Source organism: Lytechinus variegatus, chromosome 6 (assembly GCF_018143015.1).
Source record: "Lytechinus variegatus isolate NC3 chromosome 6, Lvar_3.0, whole genome shotgun sequence".
NCBI classification, from domain to species: domain Eukaryota; kingdom Metazoa; phylum Echinodermata; class Echinoidea; order Temnopleuroida; family Toxopneustidae; genus Lytechinus; species Lytechinus variegatus.
This window is the reverse complement of record NC_054745.1, coordinates 43640084-43666276: the sequence shown is the minus strand read 5'-3', so window position 1 is coordinate 43666276 and position 26193 is coordinate 43640084. Positions and strand designations below refer to the sequence as shown.

The 26193-nt window shown below is 37.2% G+C and overlaps 1 protein-coding gene across 1 annotated transcript in view; it reads right to left on the bottom strand.

The window, feature by feature from the left end:
- Positions 1 to 26193, bottom strand: part of LOC121417880 (MAM and LDL-receptor class A domain-containing protein 1-like) — a 166693-nt gene that overhangs the window by 122580 nt on the left and 17920 nt on the right. Inside the window, exons 13-35 of the mRNA XM_041611614.1 lie at positions 25912 to 26061; positions 25025 to 25271; positions 24143 to 24309; positions 23022 to 23180; positions 21820 to 21965; positions 21340 to 21459; positions 19821 to 20055; positions 18998 to 19224; positions 18266 to 18395; positions 17585 to 17716; positions 16517 to 16797; positions 15241 to 15331; positions 14271 to 14420; positions 13000 to 13128; positions 11813 to 12040; positions 10839 to 10982; positions 9332 to 9591; positions 8847 to 8931; positions 8291 to 8440; positions 7121 to 7272; positions 6281 to 6479; positions 4834 to 4974; positions 2241 to 2509 (exon numbers count right to left, since the gene is read on the bottom strand). Of these exons, the coding sequence (XP_041467548.1) occupies positions 2241 to 2509; positions 4834 to 4974; positions 6281 to 6479; positions 7121 to 7272; positions 8291 to 8440; positions 8847 to 8931; positions 9332 to 9591; positions 10839 to 10982; positions 11813 to 12040; positions 13000 to 13128; positions 14271 to 14420; positions 15241 to 15331; positions 16517 to 16797; positions 17585 to 17716; positions 18266 to 18395; positions 18998 to 19224; positions 19821 to 20055; positions 21340 to 21459; positions 21820 to 21965; positions 23022 to 23180; positions 24143 to 24309; positions 25025 to 25271; positions 25912 to 26061 (3992 nt within the window). The remainder of the gene's footprint in view (positions 1 to 2240; positions 2510 to 4833; positions 4975 to 6280; positions 6480 to 7120; positions 7273 to 8290; positions 8441 to 8846; positions 8932 to 9331; positions 9592 to 10838; positions 10983 to 11812; positions 12041 to 12999; positions 13129 to 14270; positions 14421 to 15240; positions 15332 to 16516; positions 16798 to 17584; positions 17717 to 18265; positions 18396 to 18997; positions 19225 to 19820; positions 20056 to 21339; positions 21460 to 21819; positions 21966 to 23021; positions 23181 to 24142; positions 24310 to 25024; positions 25272 to 25911; positions 26062 to 26193) is intronic.

Sequence of the window (26193 nt, the reverse complement as noted above, 5' to 3'; positions counted from 1 at the left end):
CCTGCATTACGCGATTCAATAAAGCAGCAGTGCTGACTAGGAAAACGACTATAGAATAATTATTCACAAAAAACACCATTCACATGATAAAAAACTAGGTTCATTGACCCTAAATGACATTTGCCCTTGATCATGTGACCGCAGACTTAAACAAGACGATCAGTGATACATGTACTTGATTACCCTTATGTCCACACTTCATTAAGTAGATAAAAAAACTACCACAATTGTGATAGCAATGCAACAAATACCCCAACACGGCCAAAGATCATTGACCATAAATGACCTTTGACCCTAGTCATGTGACCTGAAACTCGCTGAGGATGTTCACGGATGCTTGATCACTCTTATGACCAAGTTTCATGAACTAGATCCATATACTTCAGAATTATGACATTTAAAGAATTTAAACTTCGTTCAGATTTCGTTTTGATAACTTAACAAAAAAAGTTCATTGACCCTAAATGACCTTTGAGCTCGGTCATGTGACCTGAAACTCACAAATGACGCTTAGTGATACTTGAATATTCTTATATTAAAGGTTCATGGACCATAACCATAAACTATTAAAGTCATTTTGGAAATCAACAGATAACCCCAAAATGGCCAAAGTTCATCATTTAACTTTGACCTTTGTCATGTGACCTGAAACTCAAAGTTGATGTTAAATAATACTTGATTACCCTTCAAGTTCAAGTTTTATGAACTAGTCCATATACTTTCTGAGTTATGATAACATTTCAAAATCTTAAGATGTTGATTTCCCCAACATTGTTCAAGTTCATCGACCCTAAATGACCTTGGTCATGTGACCTTAATTAAACTAGGCCTACACCCTTTCTAAGTCATGATGACATTTTGAAAGCTTAAACTTTGGTTTAGATTTGATGCTGGCGACTCCACCACCACTGTCGGAAAAGCGCTTGTAGTCTCGAGATGCTATGAAGGATAGACAAACCCCAAAAGAAAACCCGATATGTCGGTGTCAAACGTCTTTGAAATTTTTGAATGATTACTCGATGATTTCTGCTGTAGCTCAGAAAACAACTGGATATTATTTGATAATTTGGATGAATTTAAAGGATAGCTGACCAGTTCAAAAGTAATTCTACAAAGAATAAATATAATTCAATTTTATTAAAAATAGACTTAACCATCTTTTAAAAATGACACATAATTATACTGACGATTCTATCGTGCTATCAATTCATGTATTATACAATAGGTAATACGGCCTTTTCTACCGTAGCCCTTGAAACATGGAATTGCCTGTCTTCTGCACTGAAGACTTGTCTAACCCTTAACCTGTTTAAGAAGTTTATCAATAAGAGGGATAAGTGGTGTATATCGTTTTGTCATCCAGCCAACTAATAAAGGGTATTTTGAAGAAATATACGAAGAGTATGTGCGCAAAAGGGATTAAATCCACTTTAGACCATCCGATAAAATCACGGTTTTTTGTCATTCTCCCATATTGCAATATTCTTACGTGAAACTAAATTGTAATGATAAACTTCCCTACAGTGATACCCGTCTTCGTATCTTATCCAAACAAACTGAAATAAATCCAACCCCTTTGGAATAAAAAAGTGATAATTCACCAAATGTGAACTTTAAGATTTTCATTGATCTTAAAAAAGAATGACTTCATAAGCTTTAAAATTACACATTACTTGCCGAATATATTAATACTAATCCACTCAAGTGCATGAGTGAAGGTAAGACAAAATGTTTTTCTCAATTGGTTCACTCAAGCATGAGATGTGCACACTATGCAATCTTACTGCATAATCTAGGACCAGTCAAGTAAAAGAGTTGTCAGAGAAACTTATATATCTGGTATTTTTTTCATTTAACTTTTATATATTGACAATAAAAGAGGAATAATTACTCTTCAGATACATGTAGGTATATTTTGTTATGTTATACCCTTTAAAGGCCAAATTTTTATTTGGCTGATTACCAGGAACCTCTCTGGTGTCTTTGGTGGTTTGGGGGTGGCAGGACACACGACCCTTGCAACTATTCTACTTATTGTAACAGGAAATACCACTTAATGATTTTCATTTATGTAAGATATGTTTGAGGATTTTTATACAAAACTATTGTTCATTATTTTGATGTCAAGTCTCAGATATGTATTTTCGTGTCCAGAATTTTGTTATGAAAAATGTTGCAAAAACCAATAAATGAAATGAAAAAATGAAATGAACCTCAATAATAAATACTGTTCTACTGACCATGCCATCGTTGGGATCTAACACCTGGAATTTCCCTTGCAACCAAGTCATCTGATCAGGATTCTGTTGCCCTTGGAGACGCCATCGATAGGTTTCTTCCTTTGTGACGTCATCGATGAGGATGAAATTAAGCTCACCGATATACGAACCAAACATGTGATACCAGAATGTAAAGCATGTAGTTGTGACGTCATAATTGAAGGGCGGGGACAGTAACCAGGCAGAATAACCAGGTTGTGCGGTTTGACTCTCGAAATAGATGTAAAAGCCTGTTAAACAAGACAATCAGTTCATAAAAAAGAATATTTATTATTTTAAATTCATTGCACAAGTGTAAGGATGTTTTAAATGTAGTTATGCCTTTGTGTAATTGAGTATTTTAACAGACCACCCCCCCCCCCCCGACATACTTACACACACATGAAGATTTAAGGAACGATGTAAGAACTAGTGGTAGTGGTGTAGTAATAATAATAATAATATCAGTAATAATGATAAGAATGATAACAATAATAATAATAATAATGGTAATAATAAATAATAATAGTAAGAATAATATTAATATTGTTGATGTCTCTTTGAACGCATACACAGTTTAACGCTCATGGCGCTAATTGCGTAGTCATTTGGATATAAAAATAGCAAACTATATAATACCATGAGCAATATTAAAATTCATATCTGTTTCCGCTCCATGCATTTTGAAATGCAAAATACAGCATAGAAAAGGAAAAAATGTATGTTAGAAATAATAATATATCCATAGTAAAACTATACCACAGCGGTTACAAACATATAGAACTATATAATTACAATACAAAGGTATGTACGAAGGAGATAAAAAGAAAATGTTTACTTAGAAGTTTTTCGAGATTTCTTAAAATAAAAGATCTGTAGTTTTTTATGATTTGACGAAAGAGGGGATGCTGTTCCATTCTATTATGTATTTTGGCATCTGGTTATGAAGGGCTTTGAAGAAAAATAGTAGTATCTTAAAAGAAAATGACACCTTTGAAAGAAGATAGCTTGTGTAAAAACAGGAAAATCACAGAAACAGTTCAACGAAAGTTTGAGGAAAATTGAATGAATAATTAGAAAGTTATGAGCATTTGACGTTTAGAACATTGTTGAAATGTAGATCCTCCCATAGGCAATGCGACAAAGATGTGTGATATCACATGTGAACAGCTTTCCCATTGCTTTTTTGTATATAATTCTTTCTATAGGAGGACTTGTGATACAGATTTTCAAAGAATATCTAATGGATAAACAGTTTGTTTCACCGTTAGAAAGAGCAAAAGTTTGTTTCACTTCGTAATTCCGAAGGTTCTTTATTCCGAAGGTTCGTAATTCCGAAACACGTAAATTGCCTATACCTCGATGTTCGTTAATCCGAAAACGAAAAAGGGTTCGTTAATCCGAACATTTGTGGCGTTATTCCGACGGTTCGTTAATCCGAAAACGAAATAAGGTTCGTTGTTCCGAAGGTTCGTTAATCCGAAAACGAAATAAGGTTCGTTGTTCCGAAGGTAAGTTAATCCGAAAACGAAATAAGGTTCGTTTTTCCGAAGGTTCGTTAATCCGAAAACGAAATAAAGTTCGTTTTTCCGAAGGTTCGTTAATCCGAAAACGAAATAAGGTTCGTTAATCCGAAAACAAAATAAGGTTCGTTAATCCGAAAAATGAAAACCGGGAAAGCAGAGGCAGAGGCAAGGGGGAGGGGGCGGGGGACACTGTTGCCGTTCAATTGTTATGAGGATGGGAAGGCAAGGGCGGCCGAACGAATTTTCGTTTGGGGGGTAAAGCCAAAAAATGAAACTCATACGTCAAAATGGACACTTTGGTGATATTTTCACCTTAAGATTATCATCTGCTTGAAGTCATTGTGTGTCTGATAGTGATTAAGTAGAGAAAAACCCTTTTTTGAAGTGATTTCTTATTATGGCAAAACGTATATTTAGGCTTTATTTTTCGGGAGAGAGTATAATGAGCGAGCGGCTTGGTAAAACAAATTCAAAGGTGAAGTTGTAAAACGTTTTTTGTGGTCAATTATTCTTATAATGGCATTATTGTGAGGTGTTGCGAGCGTGAATCACAAGCTAAAATTTTAGGGTATTTCAATAAAAAATGAAAATAAGTTTTTAAAAATCCGAGCAGATTTCTGCTGTCATTAAACAGATGTGCATCTAACTAAAAAATTAACACGAGCGCAAAACGCGAGCTTAAACATACTGACCAGAAAAGGAACCTGTTAAAGAAAGCATTTACTGACCTCTTTACGCATATTTCGCCAATCGTATGAGAGTGCGAAGCGCAAGCTGAAAATTTGCAATATTCCAGCCTGAAAACTTAACTTGTATGCTTTAAAAAGAGTATTTTATTTCGAAAAACACGAAAAACGGCATATTTATTTCGTTTTCGGATTGACGAACCCTCGGAATTACGAACCTCATTTTGTTTTCGGATTAACGAACCTTATTTCGTTTTCGGATTGATCTTACCTTTGATTTTTTTCTTTCCACACAAGCCCACTTGTTCCAAGGGTTTCATTCCCCTTTAAAAACAATTCTCTATAATGTTGTTTGATACGCACCTTCTTCTGTCCCTGTTGTATGGTCAAAATTAGGTCCTGTTCTTGGTGTCGGTGTAATACCAGTATATCGGATCCAATCGGCTATATCACCAGTTTGTGTATTCTCCCATAGGCACTTACTGCCCTCAAAGTCACATGATACTAAAAAATGACAAAATATACATGAATAGTTTAGCTCAAAACATACCCAAATCCACTGATACTAATGAAAATAGGGGGAAAACAGAATAAAATTTACAGATTAGTACATATACTTTAGATCGAGTTTTACACAAAATACACTGATGCTGAAGAAATTAAAAACAAAAATAAAACAAGAAATGCACTTCTGTATCAATATTAAAACATTGACGTTGTTATTATCATCATTGTCTGTTTTAACTGATTCACATCATTTATAACAGATTTGTTTTGTTCTGTTACCGTTATCAGTATTATACTCTTATTATAATCACTTTACCGATCACCACCAATATAAGGATAAACTACTATCATGTTAGAGAAAGGGGGCGTTGCAGGAAACTTACGTTCAATTCCGAATTGAGTGCAAGTCCAAAACGAAAGTCAAGAATAAATCGATTGCTTAAACGCAAATTTGCAGCTTTTTGCGTTCAATTGCAACGCCAATTTACGCTCGAATTGGGGCAAGCGTGCTAGGTATGCAGTTAAACGTTCCGCATTGCCCTAATCGGCAGTGACCGCTACGCAGGATGCTTTCGGGAGCGTAGAAAGTTTATTGTAAAATGCTCATGACAAAGAAGTCTTTGTACACTGTTAAAAAACTCTGATTTAACAGAAAAAATAAGATTTTGCAGAAAGCAATAACAGAATCATTCTGTAAATTCATAAAACAGGAATTTTTCTGCAATTTAACAGAACAGGTCTGTTTAAAAAGGGAAAAGGTGTGTTTTATTTAAGGAAATTTGTAAGTTCCATACACCAAATACCAATTTCCTATAAATTACGCAATCTGGTAAGAGTACAGGTGTTCTCGAGACTCTGCTGCAGGAACTTCTTTTATTTTAAGGATAAATTTTCTAACAGTGTAGAGGAATTCAAACAGCTATTTCCTCGGTGACTAGATAAACGGCGTATTTGCAGTTTTTAGTCTGCTTCGGAACGTCGGACGAAACTGCTCTTCCGCTTCACCAATTTTCGACAAAGACCTCCTAGCTTTCCATTGTCATTTGAATTGCATTTTCAATGTATTTGCTGTGTGCTAAGATTGATTCTGTATCGTGGGGTGAAAACAGGCTAATATCATAAGAAGTACAGGTTCTAATAATGCACCCCTTCCCCTACATGCGTCGATTATATTCTTTCTATTTTATTTCTCACTTTTGGTGACGCCAATCTACGCCTGATTTGGGGGACATGCGGTTGTTATGCAATCGAAGGTAAGTCTATTGCAATGCCCTACTAGCAAAAGTAAGAGTGTAATACTCACAGTCGTGTCCACATGGACCACTCCTAAAGTCTACGTCATCGATTGCAATATCTCCTGTCTCCTTGTTTTCCCCTACCGATGCTTCAAACACCACACGATACCTCTGTGCGGTCGCCACTTCTACTTGCTTTGAATGCCATCCATTCCCGAGGTTGCCCGATATTGCAGCTATTTCCGTTTGGCTGCCATCAACGTCAAACTGTGTGATTAAGCCATCATAACATTTAATAAAACGGTCAATATGAAAATATATTCATGGACTGGCTGGTCAATATACTCATCGAAGATGGACAGGCTGGGAAATTACACTGATTTCACTCATATCATAATAACGCGCTATGAACCAATCGTACTTGGCAATCTAATATAACATTTCATAAACGGTCAATATGAAATATTGTATCCTTCACATTTGTTCATTATACATGTATCATTATTAATTGATTGGGTGAACTATATGTTAGTTAACAGAACAAAAATCTTCTATGAGACTGGAATTAATTACTAAAGCTATTGACCAGACCAGTCATCAAATTGTAGTGACCAACCTCACTATTACAAAAGAACTATTACACACCATTCTTCTCGGGAATTAGAATAACTGCCAACACTTATAGCCATTGACTAATATTTTATGGAATTACGCGAAATATTATGCCGAATACAACATCGTTACTAAAGGAACATATAATTCAGGAATGGATGCAGGGGGGGGGGTAAATCCTGTTTTCAAACTGACAATCGACAAGATGCTTACAGCGTGCTAGATGAATAGCTTGATATAGTCTTTGGAAAAAAGGGGGGGGGGGTCTGTCAATGACTTTGGTGTAGCAAACTTACCAGTATCCTTAGTGTATCTACTCCAGCACCGTTCATATAATAGTAGAACTTCCAGCAGGTGAAACCAGACGGATCTGGATCTGCAGTCTTTGAATTGAATTGGGCTATGTCTCCAGGTGATTGTACAGATGAGTCTATATACATGTACTTGCCTGTTAAGGTAAAAACAAAATCCAGTTATGGTTATTACCGCTATTTCAATTACATAAATGATATTTTGGAATTATAGAAATTAATAATATATATATATATATATATTTATATATATATATATACATCCGACCCCTGTAATGCGCGAGGTTTCTGAAATGATTTAACCCCAATTAGACTAGACCTTCTCGACATTTTTCGCGATAAATCCGCTGCGCCAATTTTTTTGACCGCGTCGCTCGCTGACTTTTTTTACTTTCACGTCTCGCGTAAAAAATGTGATCCCGGCCGGGTACGCGGTTATGAAACTAAGCAACAAGTGCATGCTCAGAAACTTTAAATCAGGTATATACTTGTTAATCCAATGCAAATTGTCCAAATGCAAACAGATTTGCACATTTCCCGGTGTGGCGTTTGCACAAATACTGTTGTTTGCACAAATCCCGGCGAAATTTTGCACACATCCCGTTGTTTGCACATAGCACGGATCCACAACCCCCCGCACTGTGTTGCACTCAACCCAGGCGAGGTAAATGGGTGCGGAAGGAAATAAATCATCAAAAAGCTTTTCGCACCGGAATCTGTAGACTATTGCCAACTCGTCCACTCACCACATGGTCTACCTGCATTTAGTCTAATGCCATTCCGTCCATCAACATTTCGCCTATCAACCCTTTGGTCTAATAACAATTTGATCCAATCATCACTTCGTCTAATCACCGGTTCGTCCATGACCATTTTGTATTATAACCAGGGTCGTGGGTTCGAATCCCAGCCATGGCATAATTTCCTTCAGCAAAAAATGTATCCACATTTTGCTGCACTCAACCCAGGTGAGGTGAATGGGTACCCGGCAGGATTAATTCCTTGAATGCATGAGCGCTGAAAGGCAGCTCGAGCTAAAGCCGGGGCAATTTTCTAGATAGATGGCGCTATACAAATGCCTATTATTATTATTATAATTGATATTATTGTTATCATTATTCTTGATTTCATCAAGTTGTTGATGACTTAACTTACCGTAATCGGTACCATAGGTGTGGTCTACTGTTGGACCAGTTCCAGGGGTCAACGTACTTCCGGATCCTTGCAGCCAGTCAAAATCATCCTTGATAGTTTCTTGATGATATCCACATAGGTCATCGTGTTGAAAATCACACATATGGGTACCTAAGGTCAAAGGTCAAAGCAAACTATCCGTATGAAGCAAATGTCTATGGTCATGATGATCATGAAATAAAGGGCTTTATCATTAATTGATTCTTTTATTTCCATGCAACAGATGAACATACAACATACCTATATAACAAATTAACAATAATATGTCGTAGTAAAAAAGTAACGGTCATTTCATGGGAGGGGACAGTCATAATAAGTACAATGGATTGAAAAAGACGCCCCTCAAAGAAGACTACTCATTCACCGTTTTCAATTTTCACTATCACTAGTTTATAATTACATTCCGTGAGCTCTTAAAATCTTATTCTTCTCCCCTATCTATTATAATGATTAGGATGTGCATTAACATTGTTATTACACGCTAGTGGTGTCAAATAAAAAGAAAAAGAATCTTTACCTGTGCATTCCCCTTCAATCAAGTCAAGGTCATCGATAGCGATGTCTCCAAGGTATGATATTCCTCTTATTGCTTCATAAACAACCTATTTAACAAACACAAAAAAAAACGGGAAGAGAAATAGGTTTGTTGAATTGATTTGAATTGAAGAATAATTGATCAGTTTATTTCAAGTAGTTGATTATTTTATTTATCAATCTAAATGGTAAGCGAAATTTCACTTAAAGAAATGCTCATTTTTTGGCGTTTCAATGTTAAGCCACCAATGGTTAAAAAAATTGTGTAATGTATTTTTCTCTTTTATCCAGATTTAGGGTTAGTTTTCAGGACGATACTAACAATTGATATCCGCTCTTCAATGGCAGTGTCCCCCTTTCCCCACACACCGTTAAAAACGGTCATGGCGCCGCAAACTTCTCTGGAAGCATATTATCTTACTTAGACATTGCTTATTTTGACTGATTTCGGCAAGAGTGTAAATTTACCCTGAATTCCTCGACGTCAACCACGTCCACATATCCTTCCATCCATTGATTGCCAATAGACCCAGACCTAGTCCACACTGGTAGGTCCAGGATCGTTGCATTCCTTTGAATGTAAACATTAAGCGTGTTGACGTGTTGACCGTACATGTGGAACCAGAAGTCAATGCAGTATTTGCCTGGTGGGGCGAACGCACTGAGGAGCCGTGCCTTGTCACCGGCGTTCCCAGTTGAGGTCTCCAAGTAAAGGTATTCACCGAAGACTGAGAGAGGTGAAAAGCAATATTCAGGTTCAAGTTCGAGTTTATTTCAATTCTGCAAAAGATTATACATGTTTTCAATGAACTAACAATACTTAAAAGGCAGAACTGAGGTAATCGTTTAACAGGCACAGCTTGTAAGACGTAGATCATCACATTTACAGTGCAAAGAGACGTGACAATACATACATATACATCATGTAAGCGAACAGAATAGGAGATAAAAAGGAATAGAGGGCAGAATTTTAAGGAATAAAATTAAGAAAACAGCAGACCTAGGAGGTATATCGAAAAGATGAAAGTGGAGACAGGAGAGGAGAGCCTAGAGAAGAAAGAGTGAAAAGGGAAGAAAAAAAATAACTTACAAATGTACGTCATGTACGGAAATTCATGTACATTTATGTACATGAGCTACTAAGAAAAGCAATACTGAACATACTACATAGAATATTATTGGCAAGACAGAGAGACATAATTATACACAAAACACACATACAATGGTTTATTGACATATTTTCTTGCTTGAACGCTGGATAGATCTGTGTATATGCCAGTTAATTGCCTCTTAATCTAGGTGGTGGTGATGGGGGGGGGGAGGGAGGTGAGATTCAAAAATAGTTAAAGTGTGACATACATTATATTCATGCTTGAATGCCGACGAGCACATATGTAACGCACATTCTTATTCATTGATAGTGCGCATCCTCTTTCACTCATCCCAACTAGTTAGTATTCTTACAGTTAATCTGAACCTCAATTGTACTTTTTCCCCAATTTCAGAAATAAGCAAAATGCGAGGATGTTCCAAATCAGATCGTGGACCAGTCCTAAGGTTTGCGGTGGCCTCAAGAAATATTATCTTTAGCGCTATATATATATGTAAATGTTCCATCGTGCATTGCATAATTCTATCATCATAGTAAAACAAGTAAAGGCCTGTTCCCACTGGCCGACGGACATAACGGATAGAGCGGACGAACAAAATTTCGGGATGGCCCAGAGATTGAAAAAAAAATGGGCAAATAATGAAATCATAGTGGATAGATGCTCGATGGACGTAGAGCTTATGAAACACGAACGCAAAGAGTACACAAGAGATCATAACGTTTTCCAAGGTTCTTTTCCGTTTTACATCCTCCCTGCATCAGTTGGTGCAGTGAGACCAAGCCTTAATCGTTTGTTGATTCTTATAACCACTTTATGAATTCATTTCCTTAGATCTAAAAAAAATGTTCCAAAATACACCCTACCATTGCCGATGGTGTGGTCGTGATTTGGGCCCGTGTCAAAAGATGGTGTACGACCGAACTTGCTAGTCCAATCCTGTTCATCATCATCAGCTTGTGTATATCCACATAGACCATCCTGGAACGTACAGTGCCATTGGTTGTATTCTGTAAAGGAAAGGTTATCGAATCGCAGATTTTCACTGGTTACCGGTCAACAAAAAATCATAAGTAATAGAATTACATACGATATTGAATTGTTTGTTTTCTTCACGCGTCTGCTCATTTAATAGTCTGACACCAAATATATTTCATTTTATTCTCCTGTCCATCAAGGACGTAAGTTTCACTGGTCCCGAACACTAGCGTACCTAAGGGTGGGGGGGCAGGGGGTAGACTGCCCCCCTGACGAGTCACAACTTACTGATCCCTAACGAGCCACAAGCCACAGGTGGCCCCCTTCCCTCTTTTGAACTTGAAACTTTTTTTTTTGCTTTTCAATTTGTTTTCTGGTATGAGATCCTTTATTTCTCGTTAAAACCTTTTTTTTTGGTTTGTCAATTTTTTTGGCGGACGTATTTGCCCCCCTTTAAAGATCCCAGGTACGCCACTGGCCTTGAATATTCTCCCAAGCAACGCCCATTTATCATGTTTGTGTCCTTCAGTACAAGTATTCACAAACATGCTAAAACATCATTTATTTAGGAAGTATTTAGGTGCGAATCAATTGTTTGCAGTCTGCAAGAATAAATATAATGAAGAACATGTGTAACATATTTTATTCTCGCAGCATTTAATAAAATGACTTTAAAGGCTATATGATGGATGGTTCTCCATCTCTTGAAACTCCTTGCCTTAAGGGTGCGTCTGAAAAGAATGGAAATGTAACAATTTTCTGCCTACTAAAAGAAGCTAAAGCATGAAAAGTCGATCCTAGCATTTTTTTGGAGGTTGGAAAATTGCATTTTTTTACTCAATGTGAACGAACTTCGCCTTACCTGAGCATTTCGTTGTTGTAAGACTCGTATCATCGATAGCCACATCAATGTAGCCTCCCTCGCTGTACACGACCCGGAAGTAAATCTGGAATTCCATATCCGAGGAAAGGTCAAATTGATATTCCAGCCACATGTCACCTTGATTGCCACTGACGACAAACACTTCCTGTGGGTCATAGGTCGTAGGAGGGTCGAACTGTTGATAGTATACCGTTAGGTTAACTTCCCCTGTTGATTCAAAGAAAGAGATAACTTTTCAAACCTTTGTCTACGCTTACAAAATTTCATCAAAGATACACAATGGAGAATTTTTTTTTCAAAAGATTAGTTTAAATACCTAATATGTTGGTGTGAGAGAGAGAGACGTGTGAGAGTCTAAAGTGTGAATTTGTAGTGGTCAGAGACAGCATGTATGCAGTTATACGCTTATTATTGAATCTCATTGTGTCGCTTGCACAGGCGACCAAAGCTGAAAAAAAATGCGAAAGACTATAATACAGAGAACAGTGGACGTCACAGCTTAATGCAATCTCGAGAAAGCAACGTGTCATATAATACCAAATAGCATAGAGTTTCCCTCATAGGTCATTGGAACATTCCAGTCATGGGAGAGTCAAACGAAACTCCATCCTGTGCACCTTCGCCCATCAAGTCGGGTATTGTTTCATATTACCATTACGATGATTCGTAGTTGACGCCATACATCTGATGACACATATTTAAAGTCTTAGGACTGGCAGATTGTTGGAAGAAAGTATTGCAATAAAATGGTGGTGGGTGCATACCCCTTATTCACCTTTTGGTATATTGCCCATGTTGTAACGCCCAACAATGGGAGCCAACTGGGCAGGAAGTGCGATAATGTTGATGTGAGAGAAGATGCTTTTTTAGTCTTTGCTTTGCTTTGTGTAGATTTGAAGTGGCGTTTCAATGTTTTCTGTGCTCTTCATTTCAATGGTTGGGGGTGTGAGGGAGTTCGAACTTCCAGTCTGGGACGGTTCTTAGGATGAACGAATACTTGTTAACTGTTTTTGTTGGTGGAGATGGGAATGAAGCTTATCGATGAAGATTTCCGAAGGGGCCTTTGGACCGGGATGAGAACTTTTCGTACTGGGATAGCTATTCGACCCGCAAGCGCCTCGCGCGAGGTTGTTTAAACATCTGAATACTTAAAATTAGTATCTTACCTTTTCCCTTCATATGGTACCAGAATGCAAAGCAATCGCCCTCAGCGGACGAAGGGTCGAAGACTTCACTAAAAAGTGTAGCAGTGTCGCCATCTTCAGCGTCCGTGGCGTCTACATGTACGTAATACCCTGTTGAGAACACAAGAACATAGCAACGTGAACGCATCTTGGCAATGTATAGTATAATATCTTGATTTAAGTTAACTTACTTCATCCAAACACATTTAAAACACATTTAAAATATATTTTGCTCCTAATCTAGCCCTAGCTTGTTTTCCGAAGGGGCCTTTGGACCTGGAGGCCTTTTCAGCTCTTCTCCACATTTTTGCGAGATATATCAGTTGCGCGAAATATTTACACCGTGCTGCTTACTGAATGTTCCGTAACTTTTGAGACCAAACTGGTGATGCGCAGGGCGCGGTTACGAAATTACCCAACATTATGTGAATGCACGTCAGACCAAAAGTGCTCATAAACGTAAATATCATGTACAAAGTCAATACAAAAAACAATGAAAATAAGATGAAAAAACAGAAATACATAAAAATAAAAACAATCAGTTTTTAAGAATGCCCACAGAATATTTTCACCTAACCATGGGTACAGTGAATTATAGCAAAAAGGAGGATTTGCCAAATATATTAGCACAATTGATTCATATTAATAAAAATATATGATTTTTTGTGCAATTTACCTATGCATTGGCGTATATTATGTAATTATCTACCTATATGGCGCCTTGCTTTTTTCGTTTATTTGGCATTTTGAATTGCGTTTACATTTTACTCTTCATTTAAAATTTGTTTTGCTCTGCTTTTGACAGTCGTTCTACACCTCTTTTTAGGGACATTTCAATACTTACCATTTCTACAATGTTTTTTCTATTCATTTAAGAAGCAGTTTGTTATTCAATTTAAGGGTGCCTTGCTACTTATTTAAAGAGTATTTTGCTACTCATGGACGATGTGTGCGGTAATTCTCGTCATTTGTTGCTTAGATACTCGTATAGAGCGTGTCTTTCTACACATTAAAACCACGCTTTGCTACTCCTTTTCATTGGCGGCGGAAGCCAAAACATTTAGGGGGTGTCCACCTGAAATTTTTGGATGGACACAGGTAAAAAATTGGACAAGCGCCCCAACAATTTTTCGACAAGCAACAAAAAAAAAAAAGAGTTATCATAGAAAAATTTAGGGCCGCCTATGCTCCTTTTAAGGGTCTTTTGCTACTTGTAGGGCATTGTTCTAGATAGATTTGATTGGAAAAAGTACCTTCAGCTGTTCCTTTAGTGTGGTCATTAGCTGGTCCGGTGTTGCCACTGACTGTTCTACCAGACTCCCGTATCCAAGGTCGCTCATCGTGATCGCCATCATCCCCAGTAGTTTGCCACGAACACATATCCCGATCGAAGCTACAGTGACCTATGGAGTGCAATATGATGTTAAAGAAAAAAAAAACGTTGTCAATTAAATTGAAGAAATCAAGAAAAAGTTTTAGGAATTCTCTACAAAGTGATTTTTTTCATAAATTCACACCATTAACATGTAAGTCTACAGTAGATAATTAATACAATTAAGAAACTTTAAAAATGTTGATGATAACCCTCTACAAGATATACTTTGCAATTAGAATTTTTGTTTTGTTTTGTTTTTAATATTTGTGGGGCCATAGGCTCGATCAGCACTTGTGCTGTTTTCTGGTCCAATTTACCATCGTATTTTTATACATGTGTAACTGTTAGGAAACTTGTTTCATAACCTGTAAGCATGTGAATATTGTTGGTAAATAAATAAATCAAATTAAATGATAACCAGCTATCATGAGCTATCATTTCCGTTCCACTGTGTTTCGGAAAAGAAATATCATGAAAAACAGATCCATTGCAAAGGAGTGCTCTTTAAAGCCTAATCACACGAACCTCACCAAAACCAACCAGAAGTCACCAGGGATGTTTCCCAAAAAATAATTTGATCTTAAAAAAGTAGAAATTATTAGCTTGTTTCAAAAAGTATATCAACGTCATTCTGTCAAAATGGGGAGTGTATTATAGTAAACGAGATGCATGAGTTGTATTTAAAACATGGGCTGCTTCGAAGTTATATACCATTTTAGAGCTACGAATGTGCTTTATCAAGCTCAATAAAAATTCTACAATAAATCTAAATTACCAAAGATGACATATGCAGACGTTGATTCATTTTACTAATGCATCAACGTGGCAATTCTTGTATGTTCATTTACCTGGTTGATCACATGCCCCGGAAGTAAACCCGACATCGTCTATGGTAATGCCTCCAGTCGTCGCAGTTCCAACTGTGCCTTCTATGATGACCTGATGATGAAAGTGAGAGACAATCACATCGTCAATTTTTGGTTTCAGCTTTTGCCCTGGGTAATCCTTAATTCATTGAAGATTTTAAAACGCATTGGGGAAGGGCCCCATTGTGGACCGCGAGGACGGAAATCTCTCCCTAAAGGTAGGGGGGGCAAGGGCTGGGACATTTGAGAAGCCCCCCCCCAAAAAAAAAAAAAAAAAGTTATCACCCCAAAATGTAAGGTAATTTCGACCAGAATAAATTTGAGAAACTAAAGGAAATAAAAGGTTATCACCAAAAAAGTAAGGTCATCTTGTCCAAAATAATTTTTTTTTCGATTTTGAATGATTATTTATGCATTTACTTCCATCATAAAAGACCCAAAAGCGAAGGGGAACATTTGGTATTGTGTCCCCCTACTATTTTGTGTAGGGAGGACGTGTCCCACTGTCCCTCACGGGATTTCCGCCCATGGTGGACGCTAAAAATCTTGGTGAACTCAAGGAATGACTTCATATGACACTGTGGATAACTCTACTGTCAGAATGTCCACCAGGTTTTCACAGAGTGGACTTAATGAAAAGGTGATTCACACCATTTAGAAGTTTAAATGGAACAGTGTGAGAACTATATAACACTGTGGACACCCCGACAGTGTCAGTCTCTACACGATGTTCACATTGGGTGATTTCCAGTGCAGTGTTGACCTTTTGGCGTTGGTGTTAAGTCAATTTTTACACGAGTATAACACCCAACATAAAATAAAGATGGTCCTGAAAAGTCACCCACTAAATGTTGAGATGTCAATAATGTGATCTATTGCAGTTTTATAAACTTAGAAAAGGTTTCAGCTAGGGGAAGCAATCCGAATTCCAACACCAACAACAACGCCAATACCAGACTTCAAATGACCCAGTGATATGACCATTTCGTCTCATAACCAGTTGATCTAATATTCATTTTATTTTCATTCATAATGCCTAATCAACACATAGTCTAATTAGTCCAAATGGCATATTGTACCAACTGGTTATATGCAGAAATGCTCAGTGGACGAAATGGCAATTAGACCATGTGGATATTAGACGAACTGATGGTAGACCAAATGATAGCAGACGGGTTGGTAATTGGACGAATTGGCATTGGAAATGAACCCTCAGGCACATACTTTTTGACACTGTGTTCTTTCCAGGATGACTTACCTGATAGGGAAACTTGGAGACGACCGTTGTAGCACCAAACCACCACTGATCACCACGGTTACCACTGATGGTCCATAGTGGATCAGTGACCACCGTTGTGCCATTATCTACCCATGTGGCCATAATGTTCAAGGATCCTGCGTTCGTCTCATTTAAGTGATACCAGAAACCAAGACATTCTGCTTGACCATCGGCAGGCGGGTTTCGCTCTAAGCTGAGTAGACGGGCTTGATCTCCAGGTTCGGTTTGTGCATCGCGGAAGTCGATGTAAGCATAATTTCCTACAAAGAGACGGGGCATCGATGAAACAATACCTGAGCAATTACAACAGTTATTGACCTCTCCGTTTTTCTAGTTCAAATTAAATCTCAGTAATTTTCATGGCATGATCAGTCGGTGACGTTAAGTTTGAAAGGAGAAAATGCAAACAAAGTTTACAATTTCATGGAATTATCCATAAGTACGCTTAAATACCTTACGAAGTAAGTGATGAACAATATTATATTTAACTAATTTGGTAAATTTGAGATTTGACCTTAATACAGTGATTTGCAATTTAGTGGAGTTCGGCATATATCAAAACAATGAATGACTGTAATGAAATGGTCCCAGGTTCGTAAAAAAAAAATAACTAGTTCAAATAAAACTACCAAACCAATATTCAAAGTTATTATGCTTTTCCAGCTGCATTGTGAATGCAATGATTCTACCATATGAAAATGCTTTTACAAAGTATATATTTTTAGCAGGAGTAAAGCGAAATTTCTCTTACTTGTAAGACAAGACATAAATGAAGAATGAAGATGATGATGATGGGTTCTTGTAAAGCGCCGGTATCCGCCTCAGCTGGGCGCTCATGGCGCTTGCTCAAAAATAGGAAATATTTTTCAAATTTCAATGTCTTCAAACAGTGCTTAGAATCATAATTCAGTTTCAGAACTATCCTAGTAATGCTACAATTTAGTTATTCTTGCAATAATGTTGGAGTGGGGAACAGAAAGGTCTTCAGGAAAGACTCAAAACTTGATTGGGTCTAAGAGTTTTTGTTATGTAGCATCGAATCTTTACCTCCTACAGCTCCTGTGGTATGGTCCCTGAGAGGTTGGTCGTTACTGTCACTTCCGGAACCAATCAACCAATCAGTGTCATCATCAACCGCTTGTTCCCAATCACAGAAGTCGACGAAGAAATCGCAAATGTCTGTCAAGAAAAGAGTGAAAATGTTAGGTCATTACTCCAAGATATCTCAGTACCCCTAATTCGTAAAAACATGCACTTCTACTACTAATACCGTGGACTTATAAAATCAACGTCAACCAGTCGCGCTCATTTTTACCTCAGAAAGAGTTAGATCTATTACAATAAAAGAATGTGCCTATAATAGATGGAAGTGTCAGAAATCAAAGCACATATGGATATAGATGTATGCATCCTTGGGTGCCCTATTATGGCTAGCACTTCAAAAAAGTTTAATTTTTAAATATTTTTGTGCTTGCATTCGGTTCTTGTTTTTATTAATAAAAGAGAGTAATGTGTTGTGTTTTGGGATGGACTATGGAATAATGTGATAGCTGGAAAATGTCCGATATAGACAGGCAGAGACATCTTTTTTTCATGGCATATGTCACATTCATTCTTCAGTGAAATTAATGCCCTCTCTCTTGGAAAATCATTGGACCGCCCATTGATAGCACTATGGCATACGTAGGTCTACATTCTCAGATAAAGGAAACACATCAATAGGCGTACCTGAGCGTCCGGAACAGTTACCCGGGTAAACGCTGATATCATCAATAGCTATGTCGCTCAACCCTGTTGCTCCTACACTTGCGTTGAAAAGGATTGTGTAGTATAAACCATCAAATATATCAAAGTTCACCTATAGGAAAACATGGAAACCAAGATATGAAAGTCATTTATGATATATTTGAATCTATTGAACAGATGTGAATGGGTAAGAAAGGGCAGAGAAAAGCAAACATTACATCAAGTTTATCACATGTGGAAGTTCAATCAATTACCGACTTATGGAAAGCGTTTCATTAACATATTTGTCCGACAAGTAGGCAGATCTGACAACTTCTCTTTATTTTGATTGGCTGAGAAGCATTGTTACTATGGAAACTGTCGGATAAAATGGGACTTGTTGGATAAAATGTCCGACAAGTCCTTTCATCAAACGCTCCCCTGATAACACATGATATATACACACGAAAAAGACTCTCATTTATGCATAAAATATAAAGTTTCTGTTTGTGGTAACTCCCGTAGGAACTCGACAGGACAGCATTTTGCTGGTAAACACCAAGCTGGTATGTAACCAATTACCTAGGAAATATTTAAATGCATATTTAAATTCTGCATTTCCTGTACTGCGATGTCCTTTAGTGTTCCAAGTATTTCAGGATCGATATGTTTAATGAAATAAATTGAAAATGACTGTTCACACGGAATAAAACGAGCAGTGATTAGCAGACTTACAAGCGATTGTCTCCAGGCACTTCCCTGGGTACCATTATATGACCTAAACGTTGTGCCGATTGTATCCTTGTCTTGTAGCGCCTGGACATCAAGTCTACCAAGGTTGGTTCCATACATGTAATAATAAAACTCGAGACATTGTGTGGACCCAGATTGAAAATCAGATGATTTAAGGATGGCAATGTCCCCTGTTGCACGGCCGGATGTTTCAACATATGCGTAGATGCCTGCAAGTGATTGAAGTGATTGAAAAGTCAATGAGGGTTCCAAGACTTGATGTATTTGTCGTCATAATGGATCGAGCCGGTGGCATCGATGTTCTATATCAGAAGTATGTATGTTAAACTCTAAAGGTGAGGACTGAAAAAAATTGAACCTTCCGGGGGACGACAAGAAATGATAACTAGGGACGAAAATATGCGGTTCATATTAATTTTATGAGGATTTAATTTCAACACGAATTATTAATGTGGAAAATCATTCGTTTGAAGTAAAGAAAAATGCTTTCAGTGAAATGGACATTCTGTAAGAAGCACTGGGAATATAAGTTGGGATAAGAAGGAGTTGTAAAAAGAATGTTGTTTATGATTTGCGTGTTTATTTTGTGTATTCAATTGACGGCGCGTTCTTATTATTTTTATATCCATATGTCATGTATGTAATGCAATTTTGTTAACATTATATTCTGTTCTCTTTATTCTCTGTTTTATTCTCATCCTGTTTGGCCTTTGCCTTTCTTACTTTCTACGTCTATTGGTATTCATTCGAGTGTTTGTGTTCATCTCAACGTTAACAAAAAAAAAAATGAGCTTGATGCGTTTACCATATGACGTCCCTTTGGTGTGATCGGATGGCGGGCCTGTGTTGTCAGAGGGCGTCCTACCCTGTATGAGCTGCCAGTCGAAATCATCGAAGTTCTCCTCGTTTTTCCACGTACAGAAACCATTCTCGAAATCACAACTGCCAGGTTGAGGACATAGGCCATCTGTAATCTTGAATTCATCGATGCTTATTGAGACATCCTCATTCTGATCGAGATTCGTAGCTTGGAATATGATCTGAAAAAAAAATAGAAAATGGGTAATTTTGTAACTGCTAAACTATGTCGTAGCGTTATAAATGGTTGTGACATTTATATTTCGCTTTTCTTTTCACTTTTCAGTTTCCAGAATTGAGGGGAAAACTATGCTTTCGGGAGGACAATCTAACAAAGTATAGAATTAGTTTATTTACAAGTATGGTCATTTGATCTATGGTAATTAACTAAAACAGGAATGTTTCAAGCGCATACTGCATTCTCAAGATCCTCAATTCACTTAATTAGATCTCGGTTATTTTGAGCAAACCTTTCGTGGGAGTGGATTATCATTATAAAGTATGCATTAAGAGGCATAGGTTTTAAGTTGACCCTCCATTCAACGGTAGCTACATTACAATACTTTTAGAAGTACTAGATCCCAACTCCTCTTGCGGCTGAATGAACTTAGCTTCACAGACTATTTGGACTATTTGGATATACAGTTCACACTCTTAAAATAATCAAATCTAATACTCTGAAGACAATTTACCTGTACCTGTGTCAGTGTTCATTATGTGTTTACACAAAAGACTGTGTGAAAATGTGATATGAAAATGACGATGATGATACAAAGTGTTCCACACTGCTATCCACAAAGTGAATCCACTGTTAACATACTCTGAACACTAGAATTTCTGAAGGTTTACAAAGAATAGTGTAGAAAATCCTTTTCAGGACCAACACTTGCCAAAGAAAGATACATGGTGTACCATGAAACCTACTACACTTTACTCTGAACACACTCCAAACACATTGGGAAGAAACTGAGGACATAGAGTGAATACACTGAAAACACACCAGGTTCACGACTTACAGACATAGTGGAAACAATGTAACAACACCATAGACACACTGTAAGGACACCATGTGTACACTGTGAACACACCTTGGAAAAACTGTGAACACACCATTTCCACACTGTACACACACCAGGGAATGCTTTACATACAGTAGATAAACTATGAACAACATTGGATACACTGTGAACAACACCGTGGATACACTGTAATCACACCATGTGTACACTGTGAACAAAACCGTGGGCATTCTGTAAACACACCATGTGTACACTGTGGACACACTGAATACACCATGTCCATACTGTAAACACACTGGGGATATTCTTTACACACACAGTGGACCAACTGTGAACACACCATGTGCACACTGTGAACACACCCTGGACATACTGTAAATACACTATGTGTACAATGTGAACGCACTGTTAGACACTGTGTTCTTTTCAGCAGGGATATATTATTACCTTGAATTCCTCTGTGATGGATAGAGCTGCTTGTATTACGTGCCATTCATCTGCCAAATCTTCACCAACAACTGAAGCTAGCTGATTTTGATTCGTCGAAGTCAATCCTAACTGTATGACCTGGAGAATGATTAAACTGTCTTGTCAGTGATGGAAACAAATGTACTATCAATCAATCACATACAAGGACTTCTATAGCTTATAACAGTATTCACTGCTAATCACGTAGTTATACTTAATGAAACCTATCACTGAGTGAACTGCAATCTTCTCAATTGGTTTAATAAAAGGTGACATTACAGGTGCTGTCATAATTAGTGGTCAACTTATTCCTAAATAACTGAGTTAAAACTTTTACAATTATTTTATAGATTATCCACATGAATTTCAATATGTCTGAGTATTGGTAGCATGGAAGCAATGAAGTACCTACTGGTATATTCAAATGGGGCTCTAAATAAATGGCTATAAATGTTTTACCTTCAGACTTATTTTAACGCTATTTTGCATATAAAACCAGACGTTAATGCATCTGTCTGCAGCTGTTCCTGTTGGAAATACACCTGTCGATAGTCCACCATCGTTATTGTTCTGATCATCATGAAGTTCAAGATACATAAAGTGACCTACGTGGAGACAAAATAGACACAATGCCATCAGGAGATGTAAAAAGCAGGGGGCGAGGCAAGACATAATTTATTGATATCATTTATAATTGGTATATTGATCATAACAATAAAATATAATTTTAAACCTCCTTTGCAAGATAAGCAAGCAATTGAAAAAGTTGCAAGTAACTGCAAGGTTTGTGAACACCGTTTTTTTTTTACAATTGATCGTAATTTTCCTGGAACGACTAATGAGTGTGATTTATTTACTGTTCATGAAATGATTTGGCTTTTTAATACTGCATTAGAGACGAATCACATCAGGAAGTTCCAACATACTTATACTAAAAGGACTTTCTCTTGGAACTGATTTGAGCATAATTTACAAATTGTTCACCCAATGTGAAAACAAACATTTACATCTCTAGAGTGTAGAAGTAATTTAACATCGTGCTTCGCTATGTTACACACTGTGATATAATCTGAGTAAAATTGTAAAACACAGTAAAACATAATATGAGCAGGGTCCTGTCCACGGAGGATTAATATATTGTTACAGGCGGTGCTGAGCATTGTCACAGCACCCTCAGTAACAAATTGATAATCCTCCGTGGCTAGGTTTATAAATGAGTGACAAATTCTGTTATACACTGTGAAACACGTTGTATTGCGCATTGTGAAAAACACGATTTTACACTAGGACATAATGTGAGACACACTTTGATACACACTGCAAGAGACAATGTAAGACCCAGTGTGATACACTGTGAGACATACTATGAAACACACTGCAAGACACATTGTGTGATACACTGTCACTGAGTCTGATATGGTGAGTCACACTGAGGGACATTCTGTGAGACACTGTGTGCGACATACTGTGAGAAAATCTGAGATACACACTGCAAGACACACAGTGAAACACAGTGCGATACACTATGTTCTTTCCAGGAGGGGCGTACCTGCAAGTGTTTGACTCTGATACATAATGTGGGACACACTATGATACATTCACTGTGAAATACAGTGGAACGCATCGTGAGGTACATTGTGTTCTATCCAGGAAAGGCGTACCTGCGAGTGTTCTATAAGTAGCATCAAACGGTGGAAGATACGGGGCGGTTGTCGGTGTTGGTGATGACGAAGATGGAGACGACGATGTTAGTACCCATTGTACGACATCACTTGCTGGTTGGTTGAAACCACATACTCCATTCTCGAACCCACAGTAACCTAGAATAACACAATTCAACACACACAAAGAAATCACAACATGACAAGAAAAAAAATGCGTGCTGTGGATGGGGAGTTGGCTTGTCAATAAGTAGCATAATTACGTATGAACACATCAACAAAGTAAAAAAAAACAATTTTAAAGAAAACACAAAATAGGAGAATACTTCTTGATCAAACTACTCAAAGCAGGGTTCTCTATTTAGTATATCTCTTGGCGCATTCAATGATGTGCCAATATTGTCAATTTGGTTCATGAAGGCGATCAACTCTAACAGGACAGAATTACGTAGGAAGAAATATCTTATTCTTTGACGAGTGTCAAACCTTGTTGGAGAGATAACAGCATGATTTAATTTTCACAAATAACCAAAATCGTTTAAATGTCATACCATCAGATCTGAAAACATACTGCCGCATCAATGGGCGTTTATAGGCGGATGTGGGGGCAAAAAACCTTTTTAAATTTGAATTACATAGGAAATATAGAGTTTCGGAATGTACACCTCTTTTATTTATGGGTGGCACGACATTTCCTCGGGTCTTGATATCTCAGAGGGAATAGGGTTAGAGTGAGGGTTGTATAAGATTTTTCGTTCAGAATAATTCAAAGATAAGCATTAGGGGTTATTCAGTTCTGGAGAATAGAGTTTGTTTTTAAGTGTGGATTTTTAGTCGGAGCAATTGTCGCCAAAGCAGATGTCATGGAACATCTTTTACATGTTTTATGCTTCCATGCTCTTCATTTTCCTCCCTTTTTTATATTTTTTTCTTCTCTTCCTTTTTTTTGCATAACTTTTGCAGTGGGCAGTATGTGCAACCTTGTAATGTCGTTCGTGCCTTTACTAATACAGTCAACTTTAGTAATTGATGAGACCCACTTTGCTTTCACGTGCTTATACAATATCATATTGGTGTAACATTATCTGCCTTAAAACTACCTAATTCTGAACAATACTTACTCGGTGTGCCGCAATCGCCGGTTGTGAATGTAATGTCATCTAAGGCGATGTCCCCTTGAAAATCTGGCCCCCTGATACCTTCAAATATAACCTTTAAATTTGATAGAGACATAGTATATGAAACACATGGTTGAACTTCAGACGTGGTAACGATCTTAAAGGATAATCTAGTAAACAACCGGAAATTGCAACCCAACACCCGATCGCAACCCACAATCATGACGATAGCGACTGTAGGTCACTCGAAGCAATACGAAATTTCCCATTATCCTATGCTTTGTAATACATGAACAAAAAATAAACAAAAATCAAATTAGATATACCTAGTCAATTCATGCAATGTATTGCCTATTCATGCAAACTAAGCATTGTAAGAGCATGATTTAACGAATTATATTTGCAGAAGAAAATTTATATATATATTTTTCAATTTTATATTACAACTACCTTACAAAGATGCACGTCCCTTCATCATGTTTATGCATTCAAAAATCCTGAAAATCATTTAAATTTTGACTGTCATTTAAATTACACTGAATATCTTGGTGTAGATGTAATGATTCCATTATAATTGCTGATTCACGCTTTATGTTATATCATGTATTCTGTTTCACTTTATTGTATGTTACATACACTGAATTTCTATGATGTTGATTTATTTTTTAAACTGCAGGTCGCCTTTGGAAAGCAAATCTGTTAAATCTGAAAATATTTCAAATCAAAGATCAAAAGTGTACCCGAATTAAACAGATCTGCATTTAAAGACAAATTTGAAATCATAATCAATATTTAAAAAGTCGCGTTTCTGTTTTGAAGATATGTATGAGATTGCAACTCTTTCATCAACTGACCAAAAATTTCCATGGATTACTCACAGTGAACCGGTCCGTTGTATTAATCTGCACTCGTGCTGGAATCCAGTGCGGACCCCTGGGCTCTGTCTCACTCCAGAGGGCGGTCTCATTATCATCAATCTTCATGTATACGTTTAGACTTCCAAGGTGCATACCGTACATCTGATACCAAAACTCCATACAGCTACCTTCACTTGGGTTGATAAGGAGATTAGACAAAAGGCGAGCCACGTTGCCAGGTTGGAGACCAGAGGCTTCTGTATATATGTAGTATCCTGAAATAGATTGATTGTTTACGAAGTTTTGGAATTACACTGTTAAAATTCGTTAAAAATGTAAAAAAAAATATTAAAGCATTTGGTAATGGGTTAATAGGGAAACAGAAGGAAAAAGAATCAGAATTCGGGTAATTATTTATTGCTCATCAAATTCTCCAGTGCTATCTTTTTTAATTTTACCCTTAAACATGATGGTCGATAAGAATGCTTCCTCTACGATAATAATTTTGAAGAATCCTTGTTGAAGCTTCCAAACAAGCCAATGGGAAGGACATTTAGCTTATTTCTGAACGTACTTAGTGTGATGATAATAATATATGGGTTAGTGGTTCTGACTCTTGTACCTCAAGCACGTGTTCATCTTCTTTAGGTTCAAATCCTTCAGATTACAGGGGCTATTGCATTCAGCAAGAAATCATGTTGTACCCATTCCACGTATGGCTAACGGGAGCAAGAAAGTATGTATTCCTGGAAACGAAGAGCATGGAACATCTTATCTACTAATCTGGTGATTATATTGCATTATACTAGAGCACCTGAGACTTATGATAAAGCAAGTGCTACATGAAGGTATTACATGAATGTTTAAGTAATCAAGAAGCGTTATCCAGAACTATCCTCCATTTATTATTCTTACCTCGATCATTTCCATAGGTATGGTCCGCTCCGGGTCCGGTTCCTGCACTATCCGAGACTCCTGAAGCCCGAACCCAATTAAAATCGTCTTGTTCATCTTGATACCAGTAGCAGAGATCGCTCTCGAAATTGCAGTTGTGTGTAACCGGAGCTAAGCAATGAAATGATATCAATACACGAGTTAACTTATATTGTTCCCATTTTCCCCTAAATGAAAAATAGAGGAATTAGGATCAGAATGGATACCTTGATTTCTAAATAAAGATTTACCTCAAGCACAATA